This window comes from Thamnophis sirtalis, unplaced genomic scaffold (assembly GCF_051295495.1).
Source record: "Thamnophis sirtalis isolate CommonGarterSnake01/CBP01778 unplaced genomic scaffold, rThaSir2_p1.2 scaffold_1, whole genome shotgun sequence".
Taxonomy (NCBI): domain Eukaryota; kingdom Metazoa; phylum Chordata; class Lepidosauria; order Squamata; family Natricidae; genus Thamnophis; species Thamnophis sirtalis.
In genome coordinates, this window is record NW_028261381.1 from 117,837,783 (window position 1) to 117,861,298 (window position 23,516).

Here is a 23,516-nt window from a genome sequence, read left to right on the forward strand (position 1 = left end):
GGTCTATATCATTCTGTCACTATCTAACGGTTCCATATCTTTGCAGGCCAGATTTGGTTGTCCAACAAAAATTATTTGGCAAGAAGGATGCACAAAAACTTTGTAACCAATCGACACCCTGTACCTGATGGAAGATGCTTTTTATGTTATATGTTTTGTTTGTCTATGTTTGTTTAAAAATAAAAAAAAATATTAAAAAAATTAATTGACTTTTAAAATGTGTATATATTTCAGAAGAGGTATATCAGATATTTGAAAGCACTGTTTCAACATTTTGGCAGGTTACCTAGATCTAGCAATGAGCGGTGCTACCATAAAATAGCAACCACCAGAAGCAATGGCAGTTTTCAAAATAACTGCCCAGCTGGATTTGGCGCAGACCCATAACATCCACTTACCAATATGGAAATTAAAGTTTTTTCTTTAGTTGCATAAATCTTGATGACTGCTAGATGGCAGCAAAATAATGTTTGATGAATAGGTGGTAACAGCCTAACCCTATTCATGGAGCAAGGCAATCAACAGGGTACCCTTCCTTAGGTACTTTCTTAGTCTGGAAAGCAAACTATCAATTGAATGGGAGAAGGCCTTCTTTAATAGTAACTCTTCATGTAGAATAGTAATTTTAAAGAAGGTTCCCTGGAATCTGTTACTATGTTTTCAACTGAATGAAACAATTGATCTGTGCTTTGGTTTTAAAACATCTTATTCTGACGTGTGCAAAACTAGGAATACATCTGCATATTTTATCATGGAGTTCTAATGATAATGTCTTAGCAGTCAATAGGTTAAATTCAGTAGAACCTTTTATAGACAAAAGGAGTTTTCCTTTCAATGACTGAATTCATCTTTGGGGAATTTTTCTGTTGACTATATTGAAGGAAGGTGATGATCTTCACTGATTACTTCTTTCCACAGCAGTTCTCCTTGAGTGGGTTGTAGGATGAAAGGAAAATGAGAAAAATCCCCCCCCCCCCCAAACACACATTTCCAGTGGCAGTCTGAACAGAATCCTGCTTGGTGACATGCTGCTGGCAGAATCAAAAATCCAAGTAGAGAATTTTAGACATTTTCTTTTCTTTTAATTTATTTTGCTTACCTTTTCAATCTTCTTTACTTTTTTCTATCCTTTGAATACTGTTGTTTATCCCAAAGCAATAATGCGATAAATTTTCTTATCTATGTATACTGTCCTAAACTCAATGAGGAATGACAGGGATATAAATCCTCCTCCTCCTCCTCCTCCTCCTCCTCCTCCTCCTCCTCTTCCACCACCACCACCATCACCACCACCACCGTAGCAGCGGCATTTTCTTAAGGATTTTGGTAATGGCTGACAAATACACAACTTGGTCTGCTAAAACTTTAGTTAATCCATTAATCCCTAAGTGTTTTGACAATTTGGAAAAACTTGTTATTTTTAAAATATTTTACTCTGTATTATTTTGCCACATTCCCATAAACATTTTAGATGATTTTCTTTCAAAAGATCTTGGAAGATTTGTAAATAATATGACATTTCTTCAGATATCCTGAAGGTCACATAGGTCTATGACCTGAAAACAAATCAGTTTTTGTTCAGTTGTTTAGTTATATCCAATTAATTTCAACTAGATTAACAGTAGCTTTATTAGGAATGCCTCTCAGGAGCTGCTTCTTCAATCTGTATAATCTAAATCTTAATACTCCAATAGTAATACCTCATATTCTATCATCCTCTTTTTCTATTGTCTTTAATTAAATTAAATATCTTCACTTTTAGCTTCCATAGTGTTATCATCAGGCTATCAAAGGTTGTTAAACTTTCTTCAAATGTTATACATACAAGCATACATCATGCTGTTCAATTGCTGAGCAAATCACAATGTACATAATACAGAAAAAGGGGGGAAAGTGGCATTTGAAAAAATTAATGACACATCAGAAAACGACAATAGCTAAATCTATTTTACATCAACGCTGTTCACTCCTGCAACTCATCCTTGTTTCTACTTTGTCTACTATGTCCATATGCAACTTCATATTTTGCCTTTTCTTCTTTAAACATTTCACTTCTCTCTGAAGATTTCATCAACTCATTAATTCAGTCTTCTCTTTTCTGTCAGCCTATTCATTTTTCTTTCATATATTTGTTTTATGATTCAGTCCTCATTCATTCTATCTCCCTGACTAAACCATCTCAAGATATATTTTTTAGGCTGTTCATTTATGTTTGTATTCAATATTAATCACTCTTTATCCATTAGTTCTTAATCCTATTTTATTATTTGTTTGCTTGTTTATTTTTACAAATAACCCCAGGCAGCTAAAATACTCAACATATCTTCCTACTCCTATTTTTACCACAACAACCCTGTCATGTGAGTTGGGTTGAGTGTGTGTGACTAGCCGAAAGCGCTATTTCATTTTATTTTATCACACATGCTTCTTAAGTATTCTATTCCCATTTATTTACTTTTATGTTTCTCTTTAGATGCCCAAGTTTCACTTCCATGTAAGAAGTACCTTCTTATACATAACTAGTTTGATTTTTCTAATATGCTTTCATTCTTCAAAATAGACTATGTACTACCCACTATCTTTCTCCTAGCATTTGCACTTCTTCTCATCCATTTCCCCATTTTTAGTCAACATTCTACCCAAGTACAGAAATTCAACTACTTACTCTAGTATTTCACTACTGTATTTATGTATAACTTGCTTATGTTTATTGTTATGTATGGTTATTATACAGCTAAATAGGAGGGAGACGGGGAACCCCATACAGGGAAGGGCTGAGGAATATAGTCAGTTCTTGGCGGACAAAATTGCTCGGTTTCGATCGGAACTGGACTCCACCCCTGCAGATCCAGCCGGGACACAGGGGAATAACTTGGTAGACCATCTCTGGGTTGAGTTTCAGGATGTTGCCTCTGGGGATGTGGACAAGGCTATGCGAGCTGTAAGTTCCTCCACCTGTATACTGGACCCGTGTCCCTCTTGGCTGACTGCCAACAGCAGAGAGGTGACACGAGGCTGGATCCAGGCGGTTGTCACCGCCTCTCTTCGGGAGGGACACCTCCCCACCGCACTTAAGGCGGCGGTGGTGAGGCCCCTCCTGAAGAAACCGTCCTTGGATCCAGCAGTTCTTAACAACTATCGTCCAGTCTCCAACCTCCCCTTTCTGGGGAAGGTTGTTGAGAAGGTGGTGGCCTTACAGCTTCAGCGTACCTTGGAGGAAGCTAACTATCTTGACCCCTTCCAGTCTGGCTTCAGGCCCGGTTACAGCACTGAAACCGCTTTGGTCGCATTGACCGATGATCTCTGGAGAGCCAGAGATGGAGGCTATGCGTCCATCCTGGTTCTCCTTGACCTCTCAGCGGCTTTCGATACCATCGACCATGGTATCCTTCTGCGACGACTGCGGGAGGTGGGGGTGGGCGGCACTGTTTTACAGTGGTTCTCCTCCTACCTCTCGGACAGGTCGCAGTCGGTGTTGGTGGGGAGGGAGAGATCGTCCCCGAGGCCCCTAACCTATGGGGTGCCGCAGGGTTCGGTTCTGTCCCCCCTGCTATTTAACATATACATGAAACCGCTGGGCGAGATCATTCGGAGGCACGGGATTAAGTACCATCAATATGCGGACGATACGCAGTTGTATCTGTCCGCCCCGTGCCAACTCAATGAAGCGGTGGACGTGATGAACCGGGGCCTTGAGGCTGTTAAAGACTGGATGAGAGCTAACAAACTGGTACTCAACCCGGAAAAGACCGAGTGGCTGTTGTGTTTTCCTCCCAAAAATTTGGTTAACGTTCCATCAATCAGGCTGGGGGGGCAAAATTTATTCCCCTCAGATAGGGTCCGCAACTTGGGAGTCCTCCTGGATCCACAGCTGAGTTTTGACCACCATCTGTCGGCTGTGACCAGGGGGGCATTTGCCCAGGTTCGCCTGGTGCGCCAGTTGCGGCCCTACCTGAACCGGGAGGCTCTCACAACAGTCACTCGAGCCCTTGTGATCTCTAGGCTGGAATACTGCAATGTGCTCTACATGGGGCTGCCCTTGAAGAGCATCCGGCGACTTCAGCTAGTCCAGAACGCGGCTGCGCGAGTGATCATGGGCGCACCACGGTTCGCCCATATAACACCAATCCTCCGTGAGCTGCGCTGGCTACCTGTTGATCGTCGGGTGCACTTCAAGGTCTTACTTACCACCTATAAAGCGCTCCATGGTAGTGGATCTGACTATTTGAGAGACCGCCTCCTGCCAATTACCTCCCTGCGTCCCATCAGATCGCACAGAGTAGGCCTCCTCCGAATTCCATCCGCCAGTCAGTGCCGACTGGCGACTACGCGGAGGAGAGCCTTCTCAGTTGCAGCTCCGACATTATGGAACAACCTCCCCGTGGAGATCCGTACCCTCACCACAGTCCAGGCCTTCCGCACAGCCCTCAAGAACTGGCTATCCCGTCAGGCCTGGGGATAGGATTACTCTCACCCCGCCCGAATGTTGAGTGAATGTTGTGTTTTTATGACCAATTTCCTTTAATCACGATTTTTTTTTTCTTTTTAAGTTTTGTCTTGCACCCCCTTCCCTTTATTGCTGTAAGCCACCCTGAGTCCCCTCAGGGAAAAGGGCGGCATATAAATTTGCAATTAAAAAAAAAAAAAAACAAGCTATAATTTTTCATTCTATTTTTCCTGTCAGGCATTATTATTTTATTCTTTGATATATAATTTGCATAAAAAAATCTAACCTGAAAATTAATGCATCAAATTTGCATCATAAAAACTAATATTTGCTTAACATCATTTGGATTGTTATTCAACAATGCAACTTCTGTATATAAAAGTACACACACATTAATGGTCCCAAACAACATGCCATTAAAATCACCACAATTTTTATACATTTACCCATAATACTTTAAAGTCATTTTTATCTTATTCCTTGCTTAACATTCAAGCATTTAAGCATTCCATTTATGCCCAAGAATGCTTTACTTCTACTACATACCATTTTTATCAGCCAGCAACCAAACATCACCATCATAATCATGCAAAGCATCCTATAATCCAAGCTTATTTTCCTAATCACACATTTCCTTTGAATCAATCAATATATAAAAATATACATTGTATTTCACTGCTAAATAACAGACACAAAAAAATCCACACTATTTTTCATAACCCTTAACTTAATGAACTTGTAATCTTGTTGTGCATATTCATTCCTTTTTTGTGTATGCTTATTTTTGAAAACTTACCTTATATTATGTATACAAAATAGATCTTTTTCTAAGGATATACTCACTAAATAGTCCTTATTATCATGCTTTATTGAGTCTGGATTTCATAATATTGCAGGATTTTCCAAAAACTCAAATACGGTTCTTCTATTTCACTCAATTTGCTGAAGCATATCATGCAATTGCCCTCAACTAATGAATTCCTATTCCCCGCCCGCAACTCTTCAGATTCATATTTTCTGACATACATTTTAGTAATTTCATTCAGACCCACCACATCTTTTTCTTTTCTCCAAGTTTTATAGACACGGTTTATATTTCTTTTCCTTTAATCTCATTTGTAGTTCATGCTCTTTGCCATTTATTCCTTTTTCTAGGTTATAGTTTTCCATACATGATGGTTGTCAGTTGATGGGTCCAGAGATATTGATCTCCACTGCCCATCATGACTTTCATCCATTCAGATTGTCATTGAATGGAACAGTTTTTAGTATCAAAGGGAAGGTGTAGAGCAGTTGATCCACTTTAGTCATACCCAAGCAAGTTACATATGACGTTCCTGATAAAGATATTGGTTAGTTATATCAGATACAATGTCACATACACAATGCAAACCTAGTTTTATTCCAGGCATGCTCACCCTAATCTAGAGACAAGTTTACAAGTCAATATAGATTCCAGCTGCAATCTATGCACTCAACTGACACACTCAAAATGAATTGCATTTCCGAATTTAGCTATATTGTAGCCAGTTGTGTTTTTTGTCATGATCATATTTTAAGCCAACTGAAGGTTGTCTGTGGCCATTCTATTGAACAGAAATTACTCACGTAAGGTATTCAGCATTTCTCAGCATATGGCTAGATTCACACATTACAATAATCTATAGTTTGCATTCATCACAACTGAAGATATTATGACCTAGTTCATATATAGTGAGTGGCCTATTCACCTACAATGGTCCAATGACAAAGGTGCAAACAATGGACTTGAAGAATGAGTAAAATAAGAATACAGAGGTTAAATTTAAGGTAAGCTTTTAAAATAAAAGCCTTAAAATCCTTTATTTAGTATGGATAAAGGCCATATAGGGTTCTCTGCCAGAGGAAAGTCAAGCCTGACTAAGAAGAACACATAAGCAGCTTGCTGTTGTGATTAGAAGGGTTTTTGCACAGCTTTGTCTTGTGGCGAGTTGCTAGATCATCAGACTCTGCTTACAAGTCATTTGTGTCCCAGTCACCTCCAGACTGGATTACTGCAACACACTCTATATGAGGCTGCTTTTGAAGTGTATCCAAAAGCTTCAGCTAACACAACATACATCTGAACCTTCTGGGCAGTTACATATGTTCCTAGAGCAGTGCATGTTACACACCTCTGCTCCTCAAACTGCATTGATTGCTAGTTTGCTTCCGATCCAGTTCAGAATGCTGGTTTTAACCTTTAAAGCCCTTCCTAGACTATCTGAGAGAGTCACCTCTCTCTGCCCACTCCATTAGATCTGGCAAGCAACGCCTACTGCAGGTGACACAACTAGGACATTTCTCTCTGACATGACACTTGCCTTATGGATCATTTTCCACCCTCTTCCGAGATTAGATTAGCTTCATTCCTTTTGACATTCTGGAAGTCCCTCAAGACTTGGTTATGTTACCAGGCCTTGGGTTCTTATAATGAATTTTGCAAAATGTTACATACCATTTTAAATTAAGAATGGATTTTGTATTAGTTAAAAGTCTCTTTTATTATGTCCTGACCACAAGCCATGTAGTCTTCTTAGGCATGATCATTCCTCACTACCACTTTTGTCACATTACCAAAGAAAGAAAGGCATTTTTTTCCCAAAATGGATCATCCCGTTGATTAAAATTTGCTGAAGATATAAATAATTTGGAAAAGGAGCCTTCTTAATGACACAAAATTGATCTTTATGCAAGAATTATTTATTATATTACCTTCAAATGATTCCTTGGACCACAGGATACTTGCTCTATGAATTTGTATTTCTATTAAAAATACTGAAGCTTCTATGAATTATTTTCTTATACAATTCTCTTGATACAATCTTGAAGTATAGTATCTTTCTTTTGTATAACAACTTTGCTCAGGGTGAATATTTATTATTCTATACAATCCCCAGTTGCAATGCTCTTCTCCTATTTTGCTTAAATTTTACATAATTTGCAGGAAAATCACATTACTTCTCAAGAAGCTAAGTCAAAGTGCAGAAGTAAGGTGATAGCTCAGTGAACATCTGTAAGGAAGTAATAAAATGGGTAGTTGTAAAATTAAAGACAAATGTATCTGTACAATAATTTCTGCTCTAGGAAGATCCTTTGGAGAAATTGTTCTGCATTATCACCATTTATTGTATGAACTTTTCAAAATTTAAAAAGCTTTTTCAATTTAATTTTAAGAAGCTCAAAAGCTTTTAGAATCAACTGAAATTTAGTATCCTTCTTTCTGATATATAATTGTATACATTACATAAAAATTATATAAAAGCCAATTTGTCCTGCTTAAGCCACCAGGCTAGAAGCAGAGGACCAAGAGTTCAAGTTCCAGTAGCTAGGAAAGACAATTGGGTGACTTCTGGCCAGTCACTCTCTCTTAACCCAACCCATCTCATAGAGTTGTTGTGAGGAAAATAGGAGGTTGAAAATATGTTAGATATCTTTGTTGCCTTGACTTATTTGTAAAACAACAAAGATGTTATATAAATTAAATAAATAAATAAATGCCACGACACTGCTAACATATATGTTCTGAATAGTTTCTTATTAATAAAGCAGAAGGTGTAAAATCAATTTTTACAATGCTAATCATATACATTTATGTTACTCAAGTATTTACCTTATAAAAATATTACATGGTGTCTTAAATAATGTAACTTCAACTGGAGTTGAAGCTTTATTTGCTGGGAAGACAACAATGGATTTACACATTTACACACTCCCTCTCTCCTTGGTGTAAAATCTTGGAATAAAATTTTGGTGTAAAATTTTAAATTTAGGATCATCTTCCTTTCATGTGAGTACATTTTTCCCCAACAAATTGCTTATCATCATTTCGACTTTGTAATGCTTCTGGGATGAATTGAGGCAGTTTTCTTTATTTTAGAGTTTACACTAAACATTTTATCTCTTCTCCTCTTTGAAACAGTAGGAACCTATGCTACAGTTTTCATCAATCATTGCTAAAGAGAGTTGTAAGAGCAACAAATGGGGCTAAGGGACACTGGGATGCTCATTTTTGATTTAGATCATGAAATAAAACCACTATGATACTAACCAGTATAAACCATTCTAAGACTCTGTCAGCTAAAGGTCAGAAACAGCAGATTGAAATGGCTTTTTAAATGTTTATTTTCCTTTGAAATGTTGGCTGGGAATCCTGAATTGAATATGAGGAAGGGAGCTCTTTTTGGATCAACAAATGTCAATCAATCAAATGCAACAACCAGGTCCAACTGGATGATCTTCATGTTTGTGTCAATTGTGTCCTGCTGTCTTCACTGTGGTCTTCCATGTGGGTTTTCTTCAAGGGTCAGAAAAAAATACTGAAACGAGGACCTTTATATCTGCTATGGTTAGCAACGGCAATAGGAATGACTACAAATTGATCCAACCATGTTTTGAGGGTTCCCTTGATTAAGCTCTCAACATTGAGGAATTTGTTTTCCCTTTCTCTGAATTACAGTGTTTAGGAAGTAAGACTGAGAAACAGCTGATATCCATGCCTTACTTGACTATTGTGAAAAACAGGAATAGACTGACTGTTTTTAAGACTTTTTACTTGCTGTGAATTAGAATTAGGCTTATCACATCCATCATTGCTTCTCTTTAAGGCCCGTGGTTTTAAAGAATTTTGAATGAACAAAATATTGTTTAATATTTATGGAACACCAGGGATTTTACATGGGGAACAAAAATTCTCTTTAAGGTCATTCTTAAATTTATTTATTTTTAAGAAATGATCTTGGCTGAAAGTCCCTGGCACACTGCATATTAAGTCTTAAGCACATTTTGTTCCAAGTCACATAGCCTCAGGGGAGATGCAAGCAAGGAGGTGGGGGCATTATCACTGCATAAACATAGATCATCATGACATGATTTTTAATATTTTTAATTTTACAGTCAAGGAAAATGATCAGAGGATTACTATCTGGTGATGAAAAGATTAACAACTTGCAGGACCTGCAAGTACATAGGAATTCACGTACCTATAAGTCTGTTAGTTGTGGTTACTATTACATTGTCTCCTTTATTTTTAAGCATGAATACCAACTTATTTAAAATTCTTGTGCAAGTATTACAATCTGCTTCTGAAAAAAAACTGTACTTCAATCATTTTATGGCTGACTGTGAAAAAATCTAATCCATCTCCTCATCTTTCAGCTTTCTATGGTTAACTGTCTCCCAGACTACTAACTCCTGCTCATAATGTTCCTGTTATCATCATCTTTCTCTTGTACTTCAGTGATCATATATTGCTTCTCAACTTCTGCTGTTTCAATCAGCACTAAAATAATTTCATCTCTAATTGTAACTCATCATTTATCTTCAAGGAGAAAAAAAGAACTGTCTCCTTATCCAGTAATAATGGCTCCATTATTATCAGTTATTGAATTTTAATTTTTGAATTGTGTCTTAATAGTTGAAGCTGATATTTTAATTTCAGATATCACTATTTACTTATGTTTAAAACTGAACATCAGCTAATTCATAATAGTAACTTAATGAAGAAATACTATTTTTAAAAGACAAGCAACTTTACTGGTTATATAACAAATTGTCCATACATTTTCAAACATCTTTATGAAATCACTAAGTTAGATTGTCTGGAACTGGGGTTTTGTGATCAGCAAAATTAATATCTGGAATAAGTAATGAATAGGATGAAGACCAATAAGCTGAAACCCAACCCTGATAAATAACAGGTACTAATACCAGATGGTTAATTAGTCAGAAAACAGATGTTTAAACTATATGGATACGGTTGTATGCACTGTAAAGAATAGATATTTATTTATTAATGACTCAGTTATGTTCTAATTATTTTACCAAACTCCAGGCAGCTTACAGTAAAATCCCTGAAGACAGCAAAAAGAATCATGTATAAAGATCAAATGTTAAAATGAACAATTAGCAATACAATTAATTCAAAATTATTGAAAACAGCTAGAGAAACACTTAATTCCCAAAGGTGGAGTGACAATGTTTTTGCCACTTTTTTATGGATGGAGCACAATTAAATAAGGCCAAGCTATTCTGCAACGTTGGGGCAAACATAAATAAAGCCTGTTTCTTGGATCCTGTTTTCCGGCCCTGGAGCATTATTTGGACGGTGACTAAAATAGTTAGATTCTCCTTGGAAAAGATGGTTCTGAAAGTAACCCAGACCTAAACCACACACAGTTTTATAGGTCATAAACAACACCTTTAATTGGGATTGGGAATTAAGAGGAACTAAATGCCTTGTTTATGAAGTCCAAGTTATCAGTTTGGATTAGGGAATAATTGTTGCTTTCCTGAACAGAGAGAACTTGGCCAATCTTGTGCTTTTGGTAGCTTTTCAGTGAAATTACTGCACTGTACTGTTTGCAGGGCTAACTTTGAAGACTATTTAAAAAGCACAGCTTGTTAAAAAAAAAGACCCTATATCATATAATTGATTCCATTGCTACTTAAGCAACTTTCAGATGTTTATTTAATTCTAAGAGAGTTGTATCCATTTGTTTAGCAATTAGTCCCATTTCATCCTAAACACACACACTTGTAATGGTATGTGGAATATCCTTGGAAATGGAGTGGGAGGGAGAGATGCTTCCCAGAGAATGATCAGCCAAGAGGGAGAGGAGCCCACAGCTGCACAACAGACAGACAAAGAAACTCAGAAGGGATCCTCACTAACATATCAGGATGTAAAAAGACACAGTGAGATTTGATTTGTACTTTCAGGTTTGCAAGATTCTGTTAATAAAACAGAATTTGTCCATCTGGTCTATTTCCTGTCTGGTCTGTTAAAAGTTGACACCAGGTCATCTTAGGCGATCCTGGTTAAGATCCAGCATCTATGAAGGTAGCATTATTTTGGGAGAAAGCTTCCTCCTTAGCCCACTAATCATATTAACTTGACAGGAATTCATTGTAGGTGTTAGGCAAATACCCTTTCTTATTTCTTGGCATTTTAACTTGATATTTTATGCAGCTCTTTTTATTCTGCTTTTCTGCTATTGTTATTTTTGCCATGTATTTTTTTTAGAATAGAACCTTTTATATAGTGATGAAATATTCATAAAATAAAATAAGCATTAAAAATATCATTACTCTCCTGGGAAGTATGCATGATCTTCCTTTTTCTAGTCTTCAGGAAGAATTTGACAATGCATTTATTCAACTATGCCCTCAACAATTTCAGTGAGCTATGCTTTTAATTAATACTTACATTGCTATTTTATTCTGTATTTTGTCTTGTTTTTATCATTTTGTGCTTTATTCCTTTATATCATTTCTATCATATCTGTTTATCATTAAAACAATCCCAAAGTAAGGTCTGATTTGAGGCCTTCTTATGTTGTATTTTTAAACTGAATTCCACTTCTATAATTTATGCTGATCTACTACACTACAAATCTATTAGTAGTAAACATTTCTCAAAGGAATCTGTTATTTTCATTTTTACAAAGTTCCTGGTTTTCAACTTTTGATGATTATTGTTATTATGAATTTACATATTTTGGCTCTTAGCGCAATAAATCTTGCGTTGTATATTGTAATAAAGTTTGAAGTTATTTTGAACCATTGTTAGAAAGCAGTCATTTCATTTATTAACAAAATACAGTAAGTATAACTTCTTATGTTGAACTTAGATTTCTGGATCCCTAGATAATTTCTTATAGCATTTAAACAACTAGATATACCAGATTTAGAGCTCTTGATCCTAGGAAGTTAGTCCCTGTACTTTCCTGCCATAATACATTTTTAGAATGTAAATATTTCAGTTATAATACAATCATATGACAAAGTTTATACCAAAGGGAGGAAATTAATACCAGCAGCCCTAAAACAGTTCAAGGCAAAAACTCTTGCTCAAGTTTTATATGGAACTTAACAGAGTAACAGAGTTGGAAGGGACCTTGGAGGTCTTCTAGTCCAACCCACTGCACAAGCAAGAGAGCCTATACCTTCTCAACAAATTGCCGTCCAATCTCTTCTTAAAAACGTCCAGTGTTGGAGCATCCACATATTCTGGAGGCAAGTTGTCCCACTGATTAATTGTTTTCACTACTAGGTTGGTTCTCTCCTTCATTAGTTTCCCTCCATTGCTTCTTCTGGTACTTTGTAACAGCCCCTCAAACGTTGGATCACCCCTAGTCCTTCTTTTCACTAGATTAGACATAACCAATTCATGTAATGTAAATAGCACTTTATTTGAAGAATAAGATCCATACTGTCAGCTTCAAGGTGTATCAAAAGCCTAGTACCTAGGTCCAAGATAGAATGCGCCAAATAGAAGAAAAAGCATAGTGGTGAATTGTAATGTATTGGTTAAAGATAATATTCTTCCTAAGGGCCTGTTTCCAGTAATTTTGAAGCATGACCTTTCCTTACCATGGATATTAGCACTGAGTAAGAGACTAGGGTACTCTGAGCTTGCCATGGATTTTCTTTGATCATCTAGGGGTTTTTGTTGTTGTTAATCAATCATAAAGATATGTCTAACTCTTTGCTACTCCACAACATGCCACAATCATAGGCAAAAAACAGTAATAAAAAAGAGTTCTTCAAAAGTTGAATGATAATGGATACTAAAATGAAATCAGCATCCTTTTCCATATCAGGGTTCTGATAGTGAAAGGCACAGGTGAATCTGCAAGCTATTAGATATTAACCTTCCTAAGACCTAGGGAAAATATGCTTCCATTGACTTTATGACAGGTCATTCACCAAAACCTCACTAATAGAATGCAACTATCCATGTGTCTCTGCAGAAATAGAAACTGTTCAACATGTACTGTTTATTTTACAGGGAACTGTACAAGGATTATATACTCTCTTGCTGCAACATCTCCCAATGACAAAGACATATTCCACTCATGTGCTTTTTTAACACTCCCACCATGCTACATTAACTCAAATGCCAAATTTTATGCGGCTGGATGAAAAAGTTGTAGTAACCAATGCAAATGTGACAAATTTGTCAGTCAATACCCTTAATTTTACTTTATTAATTTTTATATGTTTTTGTTTATTTTATTTTATTGATATGGTGATCTCTGATAAGAATACATACTATATATAATACATTGGATTTGAATTATATTGAAGTACATGTCATAATGTCCAAATATTTTTCTCTTAGGTGAGTATGGACAGGATTGCAACAGTAATGAATCACAAAAGATTCTAATAAAACCTGGTTTTTTCCCCCTCTTCTTCCATCTGTCTAACTCAAGGAGATATGACTTTGGATAAATGCAATCTGCAATCCTTGATATATATAAATCATTCAGCTTAAAAGTGAAATCTAAGTCCAATAATCATTTTCAAAACTGCATATTGTTAAACAGTATTAACAGAGCAATAAACTGTTTCTGTCATTCTCTCAGTGTCAATTCCTATACCTTGCAGTATAGAACAATTTAAAGCTATACATTGATCTACTGAAAGTAATAGTACATATACACACCTGCCCCTATGGGAAGATTCCCCCTCATCTGCTGTTAAAGGTAAAAATTAGAAATACAAACCAAGACTGACTGAGGCCAGGAGCTCATTAAAGCTGGGGTGATTTCCCCTATATAGAATTCTATTGATCTCCATAGTCCGAGCTAGACAAAAAATGTGGTCAGGGAGGGGATGATGGATGCCTTTGCCAATAGTACTGAACAAACCTGTTAGCTAATTGCTACCAAAGACAATTATCCCTGCATTGCTTCATAATGGAAACACATTACAAAACTCTAATATACACACAGGGAAATTTGATGATTTGACTGCGGAGCCATGTGCATTGAATTTCATTGCCAAAGGCCAGCCAGGTCATTGCTGTAAAAGGGGAAGAGAATGTCAGAATAAAAGCTACCCTACCTTTCAGCTCTTTTCTAAGATCAGTTTGTGCCAACTCCATGGAGCCCCCTGATCTGGCATGAATAAAAACCTCCTCCCACCCTCAAAAGGACTGTTCTCTTGAAAAACATTACTATATTACAATTGCTTTGATCATAGTTAAGATTTTTATGCTCATATTCAGACTGCTGGCAATTAATGTTAGTTTAAACTGTGGTCACACACTCTCTTGAGCTTGGGAATTGTATAAGCAAATGCAGAGCATCAATTTATTATTAAAAATCCAGAAGGAAATAATCACACTTCCAATAATCAAAACACTGGTGCAGTATAGAAATATTTCAAGGTAATAGCATGTTTGAATATACACAGTTGTTCTCTCTTCTCTAGAAAACAGGCACTTAAAATATATACCTCCCCCCAAATTTAGAATATGTATTCTAAATATGGTTAGCATACAAACTGAAAGCTTACACTGCTGATGCTGGAGCTTAAGGTTCTCAGCCACAATTCATTTAAAAACTTCTATTCAGTTGTTTGACTATATATTATAGAGTGATGAAAATTAAATACAATGAACGGAAGCTGTTCCAGCATTATAAAAATAAATTAAACAGCTGCAGAATTTATGATCAATCTATTAGCTTTATAATTCACAAGCCAAAGCATTCCACTTTATAGGGTCTGATACTGTGCTGCAGAGAGTAGTCTACCTGCCTCGGATTGTGCAGACTACTATTTTGACAAGATCTGGATAGCAGTAGGTCCAAAGCAATCAGAAGGTTGACTTTGACAAATGGAGGTGCTGCAGCGAAGTTGAAAATAACACACATCCACTTTAATCTCTTTCTTGATTAAATCGAAACCATACCATTCTGACATCATGTGATTTGCTCATGAAGCATCACTGCAGGTTACTTTAAAGGCTACATCTATTGAAATGATATTGAATTTTTAGAGGAAGTACTTTAATTCATTCAAATGAAACCATCACAAAGTAACCCTACCAGTCACCAACCGCACAGCTTCCCCCCAAAAATAAATAAGGTCTATAGAACCTTTTAAAAAATAGCTTAAAAAATAAAAAAGGAAATGAATAATAATAATAATAATAATAATAATAATAATAATAATAATAATAATAAATCCCTTTTCTAATCTATTGGATATAGATTTTTTTTCAGACTGCTTATTTTTTTTACCTTCAAAGAATAAAAAAAAAATACATGTGTCAAGTACGTTCTAATCCTTTCACCATTCTCATCGTCAAATTCCAAAGGTAAACATTTCAATAGATAATAAAAATGCAAAAGATGAAATTGTCTTTCTTACACGAGACTAGGCAAATATTTATGGGGCAGTTGACAAACTCCTGCCTAGTAAAGGAGCCAACACTGAGAGCAATTACCCTGATATTCATGACTCACTTTGAATATCACATTGAATATTACTCATAAATCTTTTACGAGCACATCCCCAGAGCTCACTTAACAGCCGGTTTTAATCATGCAGTTGACACAGAGAAAATAACAAAATGTATTTTTTCAGTGGCAAATTAATTTAGCCTTGAACCTCCTCCTGAAGCTGTATTTTTTTCATTTTTTTTCTGCCTAATACTGAGCACAGTTAAATTCACCTTAAAGTTTTGAGGTTCCAGAATGTTAAAGTAGAATAAGTTTCTTTTCAAGAATTATTTGGCAAAATTATTTATGCCATGAACCAATTAGTTTAAGAACTTTGAATTCTTACTAATTTCTAATGAACTTCAAGAACATGCTTATTTCTTGAATTCTCGATTAAAGGAATGCGCCCACAACAGAAGAAGTCTATCAGTATTATTTTGCCTTAAAATATGACAGTAGGCAATTAGAGTGCTATTTTTAAAGGGATGTAAACAATGTGTTATAATCTGTTATCATAACTCTGTTATAATCTTAAAAGGATCAATTCCACATGTAATATTAAGAAGTATTTTTTTTCTGTACAAAAGAATTTTGAAGAAGACAGAAACTAATATAAATTCTATGACCAAGGATAACGTATATATTCAGTGCAAAAAACCTCTGAGGATGAAAGCAACTTGCCTTATAGTTCTTACTTAATTAATTTTATTTATACCCTGCCTTTCCTCCAAGAACTCAATGTGGAATATGCAGTATAACCTTAATAATTTTTCCCTACAACTGGAAATTTTTTTGAGATTTAAAAAGCTGCCTTTTTAGTAATTTAGTAGTACGTTTTAGTTGTGTATCATTGAGCTTAAATATTTTTTTAAATTACTTACGAACTGATCCATCTTGTTCTTGTAGAAATCTTTCTAACACAATTCGAGCCATAAGTGATGGGGCAAAATCCACCTTAAAAGAAAGATAAACTGTAACCAACTTTCATTAAAATGTGGTTTTATTTCATCACTTAGATCAATAAAGAGGTGTCAAGGATGCATCCTCCATTATCTCAGTCATCCTTTCCGAAAGGTACATTTCTCTGACACGATAAGAATTATGCTATAATCTGATAAATAAATCTTTTTCACCACAACATACAATGTTATATGCAATCGTTGCAATGTATGGACTTGGATTTCAATTGTAAAACATTCAACATAATAGTTCATTTTAACTGATTTGTGTTTATTACATTGTTTGAAATGATCATGGACAAGATTAAATAACATGTTTAACATTTACATAGTAGAAGTGAGACCTGAAACAAAAGGTTGCAGTATGACTTCATTAATTCACAGTGTCACTTAGCTGACTCCTTTGGCATACTCTGTTCCTTCTGCCCATGCATGTTTTCAACATCAACTAAATTACTTTGTGGTTGAGATTGCTCAGTGCTCCTTCTTGGTTGGTGCTCTGTTTATCTCATTGTGAGGAAGAGGAGAGATTGTATTTTTATTTATTAGCTCTTTTATTTAGGTTGAGGACCAGAATTTGCTACTGCAATATGATTACAATACTACATCCCCCAATTTGGTCTCCTCTAGATGGACATCATTACATGTTGTACTCCAGTGAAGTTCTTTAATAACAAAATACTGTCTCAAATAAAAAAGAAATTTTAATTTATTTTTCCAATAGAGCGATTATAAATTTAAAGGTTACTACATTATACATTGTACACAACCCACTGAAATTTTGTGATTTATGTAGACAAATTTTGTGCAAAGTTAAACGCATCAAGAATGTCTACAGCTTATTTGTTTGGAAAACTAAGGGAATCTTTAAAATATTTAATTTTTTAAATTGGTAATGATAAAAATCCAGATATATAGACACTATTATATCTAGTTCAATCACTTTCTATAGTATATCCTAAAGATTATGAGAAAAAATGAATATACAGAAACATGGATTCTCAAATATACTTAGGAAATGAACGTCTATTTAAAAATAACTACTACTTCATTGTTAAGGTTTACATTTATTAAACAGTGTGAAATATACTCTTGACCAGATGCCAGACTTTCAAGGAAAATAACTGCAAATGATAACATTCATTTTTTTTTGTTTTATGTTTTAAAATATATTCAAAATTATTATATTTGGGGAAACAAAACTTATTTTGATTTCTACATGCTTTTCCCCTAAATATATATGTACTTTGAGGCACTGAATTTCCTCCTAATAGAAAGAAATGCTTTTTACAAAGAATTGCTTATTTCTGGTAGCTCACATCAGAGCTGACACATGAAAAATGGTGAAATTACTGAAGGTAGACCAGCCAGAATAAGGACTACCTTATTAGTTCAGGTACTTGCATCTTCCTAATTTTCATATTAATCATGAACCCATCTTTGTCTGAAATAGGGCCATCATGCTTTATGTCAGAATGTAACATGTAAGTAATATTCATAGTGCTTCAAATCTCACTAGAAAATATTTGTTGAGAATGACTAATTTTATTTTTAATACATGTATGAGTTGCTTTCATTTAAAAAACAACCCTGTAATTTAAATTATGCAATGATCATATTTACTCTTTTTAATAGTTTCAGCATCTCATAAAAATACAAGGCACTATTCTGATTTAGCATATTATATAATGTAATGCATGTTATATGATTCTGATCAATTTTTACAGCAATCACTGATTGACTCAAAGTGTTACAATTATACTGTTGATCAGCAGATGGAGGAATTTGTCATTTAAATATTAACTACCACATAAAATGGCAGCTTGATTGTGTAGAAATAGATATCACATGTTTAATATTCCCATATTTCCCTAATGTGCTAAAATTGATTACAAAAATATGCATTTCCTATATATCTGCATGTACTATTAAACAGTTATTTCAACATTTTAAGCTTTAAAGTTAAAATTTTTAAATCATTTTATTTATTTCTAAATTTACAATTTAAGAAGCCATAAGTGTATGAATTGCTATGATGTTCTATCATAGTATCTGAATAAAGAAATGCTTTATGTACCAGAATTATTTGTTTAAAATGGTGATTGAAGGGGGTGGCAGCTAATGGCAAGTAAGACTGTAGACATTATATATTTATGTGCCTATCTAAGACAAGGTGCTTATTTAGAACAATATCTATATATTGTATTTGATTTAATAATATTTTTTTGTCCAAAATAAACTACAATATGTCAGAAATTACAAGAACCATCCCTTTGGTATCAGAACAAACAATCTTTTACATTTGGTAGTGTATGTATACATTTTAAAGACCATTAAAATCATCCAGTATCTGGTAGAAGCTTACAGAAAAATCATACTTCCTAATGTAATGAGTAGAGCTTGCTGTCCAGGTCCATTTATTACTTTTTTGGGGGGTAGGTGGGTTTACTACAGTTATTAGCACTTAGAATAAATAAATCCAGTGCATTTATTATAATCTTACAAACTATTTGCAAACAAATTGTAATATTAAAATCAAATAATGTGATACTGTTACTATATATAAACATGTTACAAATTTTAAAAGATTTTGGGAAACCATATAGGAAATTTATAAAGTTTCTGTGCCTACAGTAGCAAAAAAATTTCTCCAATGTATTATGCATGTTAAAGCAATCTTCATTCTGGTAGGCTTACGCAAACATTGGTTTGTCTCAGTGAGTCTATTGGTGACCTGGCTAATATTTCAGGAAGCCATATTGCACTTAAACTAAGCTTCTATTTTTTACCAACTATTTGCATTGACATGAATGTTTCATCCCAAAAATGCAGGAGTTTTTTTAATTAAATGTGGATAAATTCACACTATATTTCTTTAAACTCTGATGTCCATAAGGAACAATTTCATTAATATTAAACATATTTTCCCATTACATCCTATATTAAAAATATTTTAAAAATAGAAAATAAAGGAAATTCATTTTATTGTAAAACCATAGTGTACATTATTGATATTTCTATAAAAACAAAACAAGCCAATTTCCTCAGAAACTCAAATGCTTGTTGCTGAAAGTGAGCCATGCATGCAAGGCAACTGTGTGTGTCTCTGTGTGTGTGTATATGTGTATGTATGGAAATTACACAAATATATTCAAAAGGTAATATGCTGGTTATCTTAATTGATTAATATATTTGTTTGCCCTCCTACTACAAGCAAATAAACATTTTAAATATATGATGTGCCCTAAAACTACATACTTCTTAATACTTCTTAAAAACCTCTACAGATAAGGATCTTACATTTTAAGAAAAACACTTTTTAAAAATTATTACCTCATTTGCCAGTTCCAATAATACAGGAGAAGCTGCATTTTTAGACACACCTTTCAGATATCTGGACAAGAAAAAAATGAAAAGCTCTTGTAGATTCAATGAAAAGGCCAGCAATGAAGACTTACTACCTCTCTCTGTCTCTCTTGCTCTTGCTCTGCCTCTCCCATTTTCACTAGGGCAAGAAATAAATTGAATACAGAGTATATGTATAAGTAGCTTAAGTTATAAATATTTGGAAAGCTGTCCTTAATCTCAAAGTCTAAGCAAATCAAAAGTACAACTATCACTAAAATTCTGAAAGGAAAAAAAGGAATATTACACTGACAGAATACAGAACTATTGTTTTTAGGTTTCTGAAGGTGTACTCAATATTTGGCAATGACAGAAATGAGTGACATATCTTCCCCATGAACTTCTCTCTATCTCTATCTATCTATCTATCTATCTATCTATCTATCTATCTACACATACACACACACACACACACACACACACACACACACACATATATTAGTATATGTATATACACACACACACACACACACACACACACATACATATACATATACATATATACACGCTTGTGCGAGCAAAGCATGATCGGAGCTGCCGTCTTTCTATAAATGTTGGTGGGGTGTGTGTGGAGTGCTGGCTTTGTTGCTGAAAGCAGGTTGGTTGGCTGTGTTATTACATTTTGATTAGTTGATGGAGTTGATGTATGCAGATTAGTCGGCTGTTTCGTAACATCCTGTGTGGCTGAAGTACTAGCTGTGTGCCCATTAGTCCTTCGTGTTGTAACAACCTGGGTAATCGGCTGTGTGATGACATCCTGAGCTCTAGTGTAGTGATATCCTGAGTCCTGTGTTGCAACATCCTGGGAGACTGGCTGCATTGTAACATCCTGAGCCTCCATCAAAATTCCATTCAAAAACCTCAGCCACCGAAAGGATCCGGAAAAGAACTGAATTAGCCCTAATCAGAAATGAACTCCATAGGAAAAGATTCGTACTAGACCAAACCAACAGGTACCTACTAACTCTTCACCTCAAACTCAGCAACAAAATCCACCCAGCACTCTGGGACAAATCCAAACAACTAGCCCTCTGGAGAGCCGAAACAGAAACCTCCCACAAGACAGATACACAAACCAACAAACTCCACACACTAGAAAAACACCAGAAGCCCAACAGCCCCACCACAGAAACTCATGAAACAAACAGTACATAACATATCAGACAGGACCCTCAGCATAGCAGAAACCAATGTCCTTTCCAAAGGATTCAACTTTGCAGTCACCCCAAACGCCTCCCCACTGAAAACATCATATGTGGAGCTGAAGCTACCCTAACCAATATCAACCCAATGAAGCTAATAAAATCAGACTTGAAGTCACCAACGTCCTCTGCTCCAGCGATCCACCCAGAAGCAACTTACATAAAGAAGAACAAAAAGCACTCACCAACTTGAAGAAAGACAACAACATAATCATTCTCCCAGCAGACAAAGATAATGCCACTGTGGTGATGAACACATCTGACTATCAAGCCAACTATCCAACCTACTCCAAGACCCCACTTACTGACCTCTAAACACAGACACTTACCTGGAAAAAAAACCACCAAATCCAAAATAAAAGCCTCTCCTATCAGTGAAGAGATCCAGCAAAGAATCATATCCAGAGAAAAATCATCCAGATGCCCCAAGCTCTATGGCCTCCCCAAGATACACAAAGAAGGAACACCACTCAGACCCATCAGCTCCATAGGCTCACCTCTACAGAATCTTGCCAAATTTCTTGCCAAACAAATTCAGCCCTACACAGAATACATTACCTCACACATATAAAACTCAATCCATTTCATAGAAACAATAAAGAAACAAAAACTGCAACCCAGCGACCTACTCGTGAGCTTCGATGTCATATCCCTCTTCACCCAAGTGCCTATTAAAGAAGCCTTGACAGCTATCCAAAACAAATACACTCCCCAAGCACATCCTAGATCTGACCAACCACTGCCTAACCAACACATACTTCATCCACAATGGACAAAGATACAAACAGATAGAAGGAGCACCTATGGGATCACCCCTCTCACCTATCATCACAAACCTATACATGGAACACTTTGAAACCAACCAGCCTTAGATAAATCTGAACACAAACCCAAATTCTGACTTAGATATGTAGATGACACTTTTGTAATTTGGCCACATGGGAAAGAAAAACTGGACAACTTCCTCACACATTTCAACAGCCTACACCCCAAAATACAATTTACTATGGAAATAGAAGCTAACAACCAACTTTCCTTTCCTAATCTACAAAAAACCCAATGGCTCCCTAGGACACACCATCTACCAAAAAAGCACACACCAACCACTACTTAAAAGCACAATCCCATCACCACCCTGCATAGATCAACTCTGTAGCCAAGACTCTCTTCTCCAGAACCAAATGCCTAGCTGACAAAGACCATCTGAAAACTAAATTACACACAAACATACTAATTTCCAACAGCCTTAAAAAAAAACAGAATTACTAACGTAATCCAAAGGAAGACACCCCCCAAGAACCTAGACACAGAACAGGACAATGGCATCGCCCTCCTCCCTTACATCAAAGGCACCACAGATAAAATCAGCAAAATTCTCCACAAACACAATATCGAGACAGCCTTCGGCACTGACCAAAAAATAGCTGACCTCTTAAGAAACCCCAAAGACAAGATCCAGCTAGAAAACCAAGGAGTCTACGAAATACCATGCAAAATCTGCTCTACAACATACATAGGACAAATGAAAAAGAGAATAAATGCACGCATCGCAGAACACAAGAACGCAGTCAGAAAGGAAGAAAAAACTTCCTCCCTCTTCAAAACTGAACACTTCAACAAGAAAATAATTATGGAAGCTATAGAAATAGACAAACATCCCCACAACATGAATAAACGTGATGATACCTCCCGCCTACCAGATATCTGGAAACTAGCCCTAGTCAATAAACGAGTCCCAGCCCCAAAACTGACACAGAACCCAGAACAACATCAAACATCAATTCCATCAACCAATCAAGATGTGACAACACAGCCAACCAATCCGTTCAAAGCAACAAAGCCAACATTCCACACCCACCCACCTATATTTATAGAAAAACAGCAGCTCCGATCACGCTTTCCTCACACAAGCACGAAGCCAAAAGCACCAGTCTGAAGATGACGAGTGTGACCTCGTCGAAACGTCGCCAAGATACTGTCAACCTTACACAGGAAAACACCCAAAGAGATAGATAGATAGATAGATAGATAGATAGATAGATAGATAGATAGATAGATAGATAGATAGATAGATATTTGTGTGTGTGTGTGTGTGTGTGTGTGTGTGTGTGTGTGTATGTATGTATTGTGTTTATTTATATATAAATAATAAAATTGTGTTTATTTATATATAAATATTTGATGGGAGATTAAGCAGATGATGGCCTATAGAAATTATGATCAGGATCATCCAGAAGGTTACATGGATTTA

The 23,516-nt window shown here is 35.7% G+C and overlaps 1 protein-coding gene across 1 annotated transcript in view; it reads right to left on the reverse strand.

Annotated features, from left to right (window-relative positions):
- The window catches only part of CDIN1 (CDAN1 interacting nuclease 1), a 128,643-nt gene that overhangs the window by 68,605 nt on the left and 36,522 nt on the right, over positions 1-23,516 (reverse strand). Inside the window, exons 4-5 of the mRNA XM_014074964.2 lie at positions 19,992-20,052; positions 16,581-16,653 (exon numbers count right to left, since the gene is read on the reverse strand). Coding sequence (XP_013930439.1) covers positions 16,581-16,653; positions 19,992-20,052 — 134 coding nt within the window. The remainder of the gene's footprint in view (positions 1-16,580; positions 16,654-19,991; positions 20,053-23,516) is intronic.